The sequence below is a fragment of the Engraulis encrasicolus genome, chromosome 24, assembly GCF_034702125.1.
Source record: "Engraulis encrasicolus isolate BLACKSEA-1 chromosome 24, IST_EnEncr_1.0, whole genome shotgun sequence".
NCBI classification, from domain to species: domain Eukaryota; kingdom Metazoa; phylum Chordata; class Actinopteri; order Clupeiformes; family Engraulidae; genus Engraulis; species Engraulis encrasicolus.
In genome coordinates, this window is record NC_085880.1 from 33,750,266 (window position 1) to 33,762,092 (window position 11,827).

The window sequence follows — 11,827 nt, forward strand, 5'->3', positions numbered from 1 at the left end:
TTTTATATTTATTTTCTTCAAAATGCTACTATTACCATGTCAGAACGCTATAAAGGACTTTTTTAGGAAAAGCACAAAAGCACAACAAATACCTCTTAATGTATGTCCTCTACAAGTCTTCTGTTGTCCAGTCTTGCACTTTAAATGTCTGTATGAGCACTGTCTATGTCCATACTGTCTTAAGTCCATGTATAAGTACTGTCTATGTCTATACTGTCTATGTCCTTACCTTAATTAGTCTATGTCTGTATGGGAAAGCAAGAAATGTAATTTCAAATTCTTTGTATGACCAGTGCATGTAAAGAAATTGACAATAAAACCTACTTGACTTGACTTGACTTGTCTCACTGAAACAACCCCTTACCCAGGGCTGGACTGGCCATCTGGCATACTGGACATTTCCCGGTGGGCCCTGCACCCTCGTGGGCCCCTTTTTTCAGAATTGCTTAAAAAAACCCTACATTTTCTGAAAACAGGGGCCCACGAGGATGCGGGGCCCACCGGTGAGTCAGTTCTGCGCCCCTAATTATGGGGGGGCTTTAAGCCAAAAGTGCCTGGGCCCTCCCCCATTTCCACACACACACACACACACACACACACACACACACACACACACACACACACACACACACACACACACACACACACACACACACACACACACACACACACACACACACACACACACACACACACACCTCACATCAGACAAACACCACTCTTGCCTCATCCCTACCCCACACACACAAAAGTACTTCAGCAGCATTCAGTCTTGGGAAGAGTAACTTTTGCGAATTGAATCCCACCACAACCCGACGCTACCCAAACACAACAACACCACTCCACCATAACCCCTACGCCTCTCACAAAGCTCCTCTGCGGGCCATTCAATCTTCTTGGGGAGGGTCACTTTGCCCTACGCTTGCCAAAGACTTCCCCAACGTGCATTTGGAGAATTGGCGAGAGAAACAAAAAAGGGGAGAAGGGAGAGAGGGGCGCTATGGGGCTTGAAAGAAAAAGAAATAGAAAGAAGAGGAGAGAGAGAGAGAGAGAGAGAGAGATAGTGAAATGGCTGGGTGAAGTGAAAGTGAATGGGATGTGCGTAGATCGAGCTGGCACAGCGCTATACAGTAAAACACAACCTTGAGCCGGAAACTCCAGCCAGCAGCATATGGTGTTTGAGTGCTCTCATTACACACCCCTTTCCTCTCCTCTCCGCTCCTCTCCACTCCTCTTCTCCTCCCCCCTTTTTTCTCCTCTCATCCTCCTCCATCCCTCCATCATTCTCTTTCTCCCTCCCTTCTGTCTTGTCTCTGAAGAGCCCTTCGCTTTACTACGAGCCCTCCTCCCTCACTCACAAAAAGAAGAGGGGTTCCAATGGTGATAGGCCTGCTTAAAAGCTCCACTTAACTACGCACACATGCATGCACCACACTCACACTCTCACCCGCCCCCCGACCCACCACACACACACACACACACACACACACACACACACACACACACACACACACACACACACACACACACACACACACACATGCACACAAACACCACACACAGCAGTGTTCGTCAGGGAACAAATGAGCAACCAGGGGGATGAAACAGAAAGATAACAGGTGCCACACTCACTTTAGCAGCCACCACTCACACACACACATAAGCACAGGCACAGACAAAGGCACAGCTAAATGCCCGCTCTAGTATCTCTTTCCCTGGCCAACACACAACATAATGAAAGCATGTCTCTGGAGTGAGGTGCTTTTCAGCCAAGCTAATACTCAACACATATACACAGACCTCTGCTATAGACTCACTTCCTTTGAACTGTCTCCTTCCGTTATTTCTGTTTTTTTTCTCATTCTGTTTCCTTTAAAGGGTATGCCACTATTTTGGGGCTTACTACAGTTAAAATTGTTGGCTGGGGTTTATAAAGGTGGTGAAGTGTCTTATTTTTCATGTTAAACGTTGTCTTGCTTTAAGACAAGTTAAAAGTGGGAATTGTAGCATGCTACACGGATCCATTGACTTTCACTAGCTTAGCGACATATTCCCTCTCTTAACTTGTCTTAAAGGGGACATATTGTGAAAAAACACTTTGTTAGGGCTTTCCTACTCTTGTTTTGGTCTCTACTGGTCTTGCATACACTCCAGATGTGAAAAAAAATCATCCAGCCCCTTTCTGTGAGTCACCAGGCGAAATTTGACACCGCCTCCTGTGAGCCAGTTAGCAGTTCCCCACCTGTGTGACGTGATATAGGGGCCGACCAATGAGGGTGCTGCCCGGCGGTGTCCAGGCCTGCCCCCAACGGAAATCCCCACCCACTAATTCATGGAGTGAAAAACCTGCGTGTCCGCCATTGTTGTATCTTAGCTTCATCGCTAACTGGAACCGAGCTATGGCAAGCAAAAGCAAAAAAAAGGTGTTTTGTTGTCGGTTGTGGGGAACCACACAAGTCTGTGCATCTTCTTCCAACTGACCAGAGAAAATCTGCGTGGCTAAATTTCATCTTTGATGGCAAGATTCCACCAACACTTGGAAAACAAATTACAGTGTGTGCAAACCATTTCGCTGAAGACTGCTTTGGAAACTTGGGACAATACCATGCAGGATTGGCACACAGACTTCGCCTAACCGAGGACACGGTCCCAACTATCCGTGATGTGTCGACAGGTAAAGGACCTGTAAGTATCTTCAAATGTGTTCCCCCTTCTAGCTACTGTAGTGGTGTGACTAGGTTACTGTAGTGAATGGTGTGGTAGGTGCTATGCGTAATCTTATGCTAACCAAGCCACTGATGTTTTCTTGTTTGCCAACCAGCCAACTTAGCCTACTTGTAAATCAGTAGCCCAAAAGTGGACTGCAAAAGTGTCTGATTGACGTGAAATTATCATACTAGTAATAACTACGAATAAAACTTTGATGAGCAGTGTTCTAGGCTGGTTGTCCAGACATTCCACGTCTCCTGTTCAGTGTTCACGGAGTCTGACAACAAAGGTCACAAATGGCTGCGAGCCAGATGATTATTAGAACTAGAGCTCTAGTTCTAGACGGATTCTCTTTTGGCAATATGGTAGTGAGAGCGTGCAGACAAGACCATAATCTCCCTTTTGATGTCTGGTGATAACCATGCAACTTCACTTAGTCTAGATAGCGCAGCTAATTAGGATGAAAATCTTGAAATTATAGCCAAATCTACATCTGATTCTGTCCGTCTCCCAAAGCCCCCTCCTCCTAACTTGATCGTCGTTAATTATCCGCTATTCAATATCCCCTCGTTGCAGTCCCCAAGCGACACTTCATAACAATTGTGTTTATGGCGATTGTTGTGAGGTGTGTCACAGGGAATTTCAACCTCGCTCAGGGCGCTTGCCCTGTCCACTTTATGTGCAAACGCAGTCTGATGCGCAAAAACATAAAAAAGAAAAGAAGAGCTCTCAAATTGACCTATGTAGGCGAGACCGTCATTGGAAGTGGTTCATATGTCGTGCCCATATTTTGAGCGATTGTTAGGATGAAAATCTTGAAATTATAGCCAAATCTGCGTCTGATTATGTCCATCTCCCAAAGTCCCCTCCTCCTAACTTGTATAATGATCGTCGTTAATTATCCGTTATTCAAATCAATATCCCCTCGTTGCAGTCCCCGAGCGACACTTCATAACAATTGTGTTTATGGCGATTGTTATGAGGTGTGTCACGGGGAATTTCAACCTCGCCCATGGCGCTTGCCTTGTCGACTTTGTGTTCAAACTAATCTGATGCGCAAAAACATAGGCTACCCAAAAAAAGAAGAGTGCTCTCAAGTTGACATATGTAGGCTAGGCGAGACATGGTATAATTTACCGTCATCTGAAGTGATTCATGACTCGTGCCCATATTTGTAGGCTATGTTTCACCTTTCTAAAGAATGTAATCGAGATAGAACAGCACGTTGTAACGGATAGGCCTAAACATGCTCTTTTCTTGATTTAGAGAATTCTACACACAAGTAGCCTGCCCCCATCATTTAGGCCTACTGATGAGAGTATAGTATTATAAAAATGAATTTCAAAACTAATAATCAATCTGTAGGCACTGTTCCTTTTGATTGAAAGCTTTTATCACAAGCAGATAGGCAGGCAGGCTATACATTGTTTTACTTGAGTGCAGCTTCTCAAAATGTCTGTCTTTGTACTCTCCAAGGCTCCAGCCCAGCCACATCTGATTCCTCCCACAAGAGAGGTCGCCTGTCAAACCACCAGAGAAACGAACCGCTGGCACCCAACTGTCCATACGTACACTTGGACCTCACTTGGACACACTGGATAATACCCTGGATGTGCACCCTTCTGTTCCATGCGGCTTGTAACCTATAAGGTATTAGATATCAATTACACCTCCGCTGTTCTAGATTACATTACTTTCTGTGTGGACAGTGTAACAACATGGAAACAAGTTCGTGTCTTCCCCAACACACCACCATGGATGACACAAGAAGTTCAACAGCTGCTTCGACATAGGAATACTGCATTTAGGTCTGGTGACCAGGAGGCGTACAGGAGTGCCAGGACTGCGCTGCGGAGGGGCATCAACACTGCAAAGCAACAACACAGAAGGCGCATCGAAGCCAGATTTGCTGACACCACAAATACCAGGCAGGTGTGGGAAGGCATCAGGGCCATAACAGGAAACAAAAGCAATATTCATCCCCCCTCTGCTAATTCTCCTACATTGGCTGAGGAATTAAATGTTTTTTACGCCCGTTTTGACAGGGAGAACACAGACCCTGTCCTGCCCCCCCTACCTAGTACAGATCCAGCTCCTGTCCTGACCACACATGAGGTGAGATGTGCACTTAGCAGCATTAACACCAGGAAGGCACCTGGACCAGATGGAGTGCTGGGCCGGGTTCTCAAAGACTGTGCTGCAGAACTCACAGACATTTTTACCTCCATTTTTAACACCTCACTGTCCACTGGTTGGGTCCCAGCCTGTTTCAAAGCCGCCACAGTAGTTCCCCTTCCCAAACAGTCCCACATCACAGGTCTCAATGACTACAGGCCTGTTGCTCTCACCCCTATTCCTGCTAAATGCATGGAGAGACTGGTCATGAAACATATTAAAGCGGCCACTACACCATCACAAGACCCCTTTCAGTTCGCATACAGGGAAAACCGCTCCACAGAGGACGCCATCGCCATTGTGCTTCACACACTCCTGGAACATCTGGAGCAAAAGAACACCTATGCACGTCTCCTCTTTGTGGACTACAGCTCGGCCTTCAATACCATCCGGCCTTACAGTCTTCGTTCCAAAATACACCAGCTGGGACTAAACACCACCTTGTGCAACTGGATTGTGGATTTTCTGACTGATCGCACACAGAGGGTCAGAGTAGGTGATCACATGTCATCCACTATTACCATCAACACCGGCGCGCCCCAAGGATGTGTTCTAAGCCCTCTGCTCTACACCCTGTTCACCCATGACTGCTCTGCCTCTTTCCCCTCCAACCTCATAGTCAAGTTCGCTGACGACACCACCGTTCTTGGACTGATAACAAACAACGATGAGACGGACTACAGGAAGGAGGTACAACATCTGGCATCATGGTGTGACAACAATAACCTGGCCCTAAACACCAAAAAGACCAAGGAAATTATTGTAGACTTTCGGAGGAACAAGACCCCTCACAGACCCCTCTCCATCGGCTCAGAGGTGGTGGAGAGGGTCAACAGCTTTAAATTCCTGGGGGTGACTGTGGCTGATGATCTGTCCTGGGGTACACAGATAGCCTCAGCCGTGGGTAAGGCCCAGCAAAGACTTTACTTCTTGAGGAAGTTAAGAGGCTATCACATCCCCAGACCGCTGCTGGTGAACTTTTATAACTGTGCGATCAGCAGCGTTCTGATGTATGGGTCTTTGGTGTGGTACTCGGGCTCCACAAAAGCAGACCAGCAGGCACTCCAGCGTGTGGTAAAAACAGCACAGAGAATCACTGGGACACCTCTCCCAGAGATAGGTACAATCTACACCACACGCTGTCTACGAAGAGTGCAAAACATCTTGCAAGACTGTCACCACCCTGCTTACCACCTGTTCCAACTGCTTCCCTCAGGCAGAAGATACAGGTCATTACAGGCACGAACTACAAGACTTTCTAATAGCCTGTACCCTGAAGCCATTAGACTGCTTAATTCTAGTGCTCTTACATAGGTCTCTGGTCATGTTGTTCTGTGTTTTTTTTTCCTTTTAAGGGATGGCACTTAGGCCTACTGTAACATCCTATTGATTTTGTGTATTCATACATGTGTGCATGTGTGCGTGTGTGTGTGTGTGTGTGTGTGTGTGTGTGTGTGTGTGTGTGTGTGTGTGTGTGTGTGTGTGTGTGTGTGTGTGTGTGTTGTGTGCACCTTAAAAATATCAACAGCACTGGGTTATTAACTTTGAATTGTGGGGAGAGGATCACATTTTTATATTTTACTGTTTTTGATTTACTTGATTAATTTGTTAATACTCATATTATTACTATTATTTACTTTAATTTATTATACTTCATGATATACTTCATGAATTTAAACTTTATTTGACTAGGCCTACTTCTTTTTGGTTACTTCTATAGGCCTTCAAACTGCGCAGTGTTGTTGCTCCACCCACAATTTCGTTGACTTCATTGACAATGACAATAAACTCCTTGAATCTTGAATCTTGAATCTTGAATATTATGTAAATACAGTGAGTGTTGTAAGCAAAGCATGCTGTGGACCAAACGGTGGCCCTGTTACAAGAGGTTGCCTAAGAAGTAGCCTTCATTTATGGTGTAAGTACAACCTTAGTACATTATATTGCATACACTAGTTATTCCATTGTACCTACTGAGGAGGGAGAAAAAAAGGAACAACCCAAATTTGACCCAGTCAGTGCCGATTCAGGCACATTGCTCTGTAGATTACTGAAGACCAGAGTCTGAAGGAAACTATGGCAGGTGTTTGTTTACATATTGTTTTACTTTTAGCTTTACCAACCTATAACTAAGAGACATATGTTAGCCCTAAATGTAGAGAAAATAAATAGGTAACCGTGGGACCTCCAAGCATTTAGCCAGAGAACACACAAGGTGTAGACAGTAGCTCTAGTGTCATTTTTATTACGACTGTTGTCGGCCACAGCCATGCCACATAACCGATACATAATGATAAACCTCGCACTTCACATAACTTACCCTCAGCTGACTAGATTCCCCACTGCTTCCTTCCCCACTCCTCGCACCCTCAAAACTCGAACACAGAATACAGAACACAGGCGTAACACAGAACACAGACTTCATGTGTTCTGTGTTACGTCTGTGTTCTGTATTCTGTGTTCGGGTGTTGCGTATACAAAATGTTAGTACTCTGTACAATTTCCCAGACCCTATGTCAATTACAAAGCATAACTTTCAAGACTGGTGTAAACTGTAGTTTCAGTTTCTTTTGATTGAAAGCTTTTGTTACAAGCTGAGTGTAAATTATACTCTCATGCCATGTCTCTTTTCCAAATGTATGTGTCTTTGTCCTGTCTCAGTAACAGACCAGCCAGATCGGATTCAGCCAGAAACAGAAGTCTACTGTCGAACTGACCCACCTGTGACCTGAAGAATGGAACCTGACTGAAAGTGCTGACCTGGTATACAGCTGTCTATGAGGTGAAGGCAATTTTTCTGAGCTCTCTGAAATGTTTTACTTTGTCATAACCATGTCATCCTTTTAGTGAGTAGTGTATTACAGCAGATTCATTATCAATTGCAGCAAGGAAAAGGCTTCATGGAATGTCAATTAATTACTTTGAGGGTGCCGACACAAATGAAAACGTTATATGAAATAGAAAAGGGGTGCATCTTTCAGCAAGTGTCTTTAGTCAGTAAACAAAAGACACAATGTAAGGTACGCCCCTATTTTATTACACCTGAATAGAAAAAAATAGAAAATGGAGATTTCTATTCAGGGCGTGCAGTCTACTTTATGCTGCTGCAAAGACTATGGCCCGTCCACAGATTCCCTCACTGAGCCTCCACCTCCCCTCAATTCAACACCAGTAAAGACCCATCGCCTGCAGCATCATCTTACAATTACAATTTGCTCCAGAAAGTGTATGTTTGCATCCCTTGGGAAGTGAAATGTTAATTGCATAGATTTTTGACTATTTGCATTGTATACACCACCATTTTCATGTTCGATTTTTCTCTTTATTTCCTGGCAGCCCTCCATTTCAATGAGAATGCTGCACGAGACCAGGCTACCACGTCCACAGATCCCCTCTACAGGATCCATTACTCCAATGCCATGAAGAGGGAGGCAAGAGTGAAGCCCGTATAAAATGAGGCAACATCTGGTAAGTATTTCTTATTTTAATTATATAGAAAAAGTAATAAAAATAAGCCTTGTAATCTGAATTAAAACAGTTAAAACAGTATATTTACATAAGAAATTTACACTAAATTAAATTAATGTGAAAATACAGTAGAAATACAACATGTCTTTCGTTGCATAGGATGCGTTGAAGACGTGGGCCTGAGAAGGAGGGGGTGATCACCAGCTGCATCTTCCGCTTCAACGCAGGGGAGGCAGTCTGAAGCCCATGTATTGCTGTTGACTATCTGGAAACTCCCGACGAACACGCAGGACGACACATGATGGAACCACGACTCTTATGTGGCGCCCAAGGAATCCCCAACACCAACTGACAAACATCCTGTACGCCAGATATCTGTAACGGCTACAAACAAAATGTGCTTTTAGATGACTTTCATAATAAAAAATGTTTTTGGTTTCTACACACGTTTTGGGTCACTTTGTATTTGAAGATATTAGTCATACACAAAATGTACCAGTCATAAGGCATTCTTACATTTCATTGGTGTTTACAATATGGCCTTTACTGATATAAAGGCATGATCACAAGAACAGGGGTGATAGTGAAAAAAAATCCTGAGCCTGTCTATAAGAATAACCTAATGGCTAATTATTATCAATGTTTTTATTTTGCAAACTCTGTCAAGCCTGAAATCAGATATCAATCAGGCAACAATCAGCCCTGCAAGAAGTAAGATAAGACTGTTTGCTGAAAATGTAAAGTTGTCATACATTTGTGATATGGTAGAAGTAAGGAGTGAACATACTGCTCTATGCCCCGTAGCCGTACTGGTCCATGATCTGCTCTGTAGATGTTGTACATGGCTTGAAGCACATACACATTGAGGGACGTGGCATAAAATCCAGGATGGTCGATAACACACTGAGGCTGAGTGCCCTCCACCTGCTCCATGCGCCTTGTGACCTGTTAGGTAGTAGGATGATACAGGTAAGGTGAGTGTTGCAAGCAAATACTATGGTGGCCCTGTCACCTGAGGAGGCCAAAGTAGAATTAGCCTAGTGTGGTCAGTACTAACCGGCACATGATATTTGTTACAGTTACTACATTGCATCTAATGTGGGGATGAGACGTTACTGGGGGGGTGCCCTAAAAATATTCCCCCTATTTAGCCAGTGCAGGATCACACAACAATCTAGCCTACTGCAGACCAGTTACTCTACCAAGGTATTGTGCTGGAAGGAACCCATGGCATGTGTATTATTATTTACTTATACTTTTACTTTGGCCACCCTTGTTTACGCTAACCCTACATGACAAACACCAAGAGATATGCTACACACCAAGTGATGGAGAAAACTAGTTACCTCTGGGACCTCCTGACAGCACAAGCTCTCGTGTTCAGTAGGCATTGCACCACAGTTCCCGCATCGGCACCTATGAAAGGACGAGGGGAATGAGTCAAATTCCTCCAGCAATGTACAGTCTAGGTGATCTCCTTGACCACGTCCCTTGTAAAGCTAAGGCTTTTGTATGGTCATGTCATTGTAATTTCTAAAGTTGCTGTACGAAGGCACACAAGCTATTTGTCTTTCTGAAGGTTCCAATCCATACCATTTGAAATGATAGCGCCTATGAAATGGTACAAAATATCGCCTCGCCTAGCCTTTCCAGTCAAAACACTGTTCAATGTTTATAGACTATGGATAATAGAAATACAGAGGGATGCAATCATATTGTTTGGTCAGTATCTCTAATAGGACGATTACAGTAGGCTACGTTTACTCTGCTAGTAGCTGGCTAGCCTGTCTGCTGAAATTTGAGAGATCAGCGATGCAGATGGAAAGAAAGTACAAAATTGACTAACCATTCAGATACCGGTTTTGGTATTCGTGGGGATCTAGGTGGCTCCTCTTCCTCTTGTTCGGCGTCTGGGTCTGACAAGGGGTCAAGCACGTATGGCTGGATAATTGCCGGTCTGTTAAAAGCCATTGTGATTTGGTGGTGCTACGCTCCAGTTCTCTCGCGGCCAACCTGGCTGTTGGCTGCGCCGCAAGCCAAGACGGGGCGTGGCTAGACCAGGGACCGAGCAGAACCGCGCAATTTAGAAGTGACTGGCGCTGACAAGATTTCAAGCTGGCGAAACTTTGGTGTTCTGATGATTTTGAATAAATAACTTCATGGACGTGTTCTGTATAGCCCATAGACCAATTCTAACTGCTGTATGAAGGGATTTAATATGTCACCTTTAAAGAAAGACAACGCTTCACATGACAAATAAGACACTTTACCACCTTTATAAACCCTGGCCAACGATTTTAACTGTATTAAGCCCCACAATTGTGGCATATCCCTTTAAATTACTCTTTCTTGTTTACTCTGTTTTTCTCTCTGCTCAATTTAGTTGCTCTGTCTTGACTTTTTGTCCCTCTTTCTCTGTCTCTCATGTCTCCATGGTTGCAACCTCTCCATGGCACTCAGCGTTTATCTGTGTGCCAGTGGCCTCCAACCAACATGTGCCCCTCTGGCTGTCACTCACTCACTTACACCTCTCTCCTTTCTAGTATTCCTCTTCTTATCCATCTCTGCCCTTTCTGTCCTCTCCTCCTCCTACCCTCCTCCTCCTTCTCCTCCTCCTGTTCTCGCCATCACTCACAGCTTACCTCTCCCTTCACCACTGCTCTCTTCATCCACCTCTACCTTTTCTCTCCTTTTTTCCTCTCCTCCTGCACCTCCCCCTGCCATCCTCCTCCTCCCCCTCCTCCTCCCTTCAGTGCCTCATCTCTGCCATCTCTCATCTCTCTTTCTCCAACTACCCTCCCTCCTTCCTCCTCACTCTTGCTCTTCCTCTTCCACCTCACCCCTCCCTTCTCTCACACCTCTCCTCAAATCAGCACCATCCTCTCCTCCTCTTCCTTTCCGAATGGCCTCCTCCTCCTCTTCCTCCCCCTCCTCCTCTTCCTCTCTGGCTCCCCTCTTCCCCCTCCTCCTCCTCCTTCTCCTTGTCCTCAAATCAGCTCCATCCTCACCATCCTCTCCTCCTCTTCCTCTCTGTGTTCCCTCCTCCTCCTCTTCCTATACCACCTGAGTGAACACATGCTTCGCAGACGCCAGCTGATAATTGGTTGAATTCCCTCTAGACTGAGGTGCTGGTGCTTCCACTCTGTATGCGTGTGCGTGTGCGTGAGTATGTGTGCGTGTGCATGAGTATGTGTGCGTGCATGCGTGCGTGCTTGCGTACGTGTGTATGTGTGTGATCCTTCCACTCTGTCTGACACCGATAGTAGCATGCCACACACACACACACACACACACCTGCAGCACCCCACAGATCACCTACAGTGAGCAAAAAAAAAGGGAAGGAGAGAGAGAGAGAGAGAGAGAGAGAGAGAGAGAAAAGAAGAAGAGGAGGGAAAGAGAGAGCGGGTGAGTGGCTTTGGAGAAACAGAAAGACGCAAAGAGAGAGAGAAAGGGATAGGGAGATGAAGAGAGAGAG

General features: G+C 45.2%; 1 protein-coding gene and 1 long non-coding RNA gene across 2 annotated transcripts; one reads left to right on the forward strand and one right to left on the reverse strand.

Annotated features, from left to right (window-relative positions):
• The first annotated feature begins 7,251 nt into the window (after positions 1-7,251).
• On the forward strand, positions 7,252-8,604 carry LOC134440849 (uncharacterized). Its single transcript, XR_010033039.1, has 3 exons — positions 7,252-7,666; positions 8,221-8,352; positions 8,512-8,604. It is a non-coding gene; the product is annotated as an uncharacterized LOC134440849 (long non-coding RNA).
• Positions 8,571-9,806, reverse strand: LOC134440848 (P2X purinoceptor 7-like). The gene is made up of 3 exons (XM_063190999.1): positions 9,699-9,806; positions 9,140-9,297; positions 8,571-8,736 (listed from the first exon to the last, which is right to left on the reverse strand). Exons 1-3 carry the CDS (start codon positions 9,741-9,743, stop codon positions 8,571-8,573), a joined length of 369 nt encoding a protein of 122 aa, XP_063047069.1. The 5' UTR covers positions 9,744-9,806.
• Positions 9,807-11,827: the final 2,021 nt, after the last annotated feature.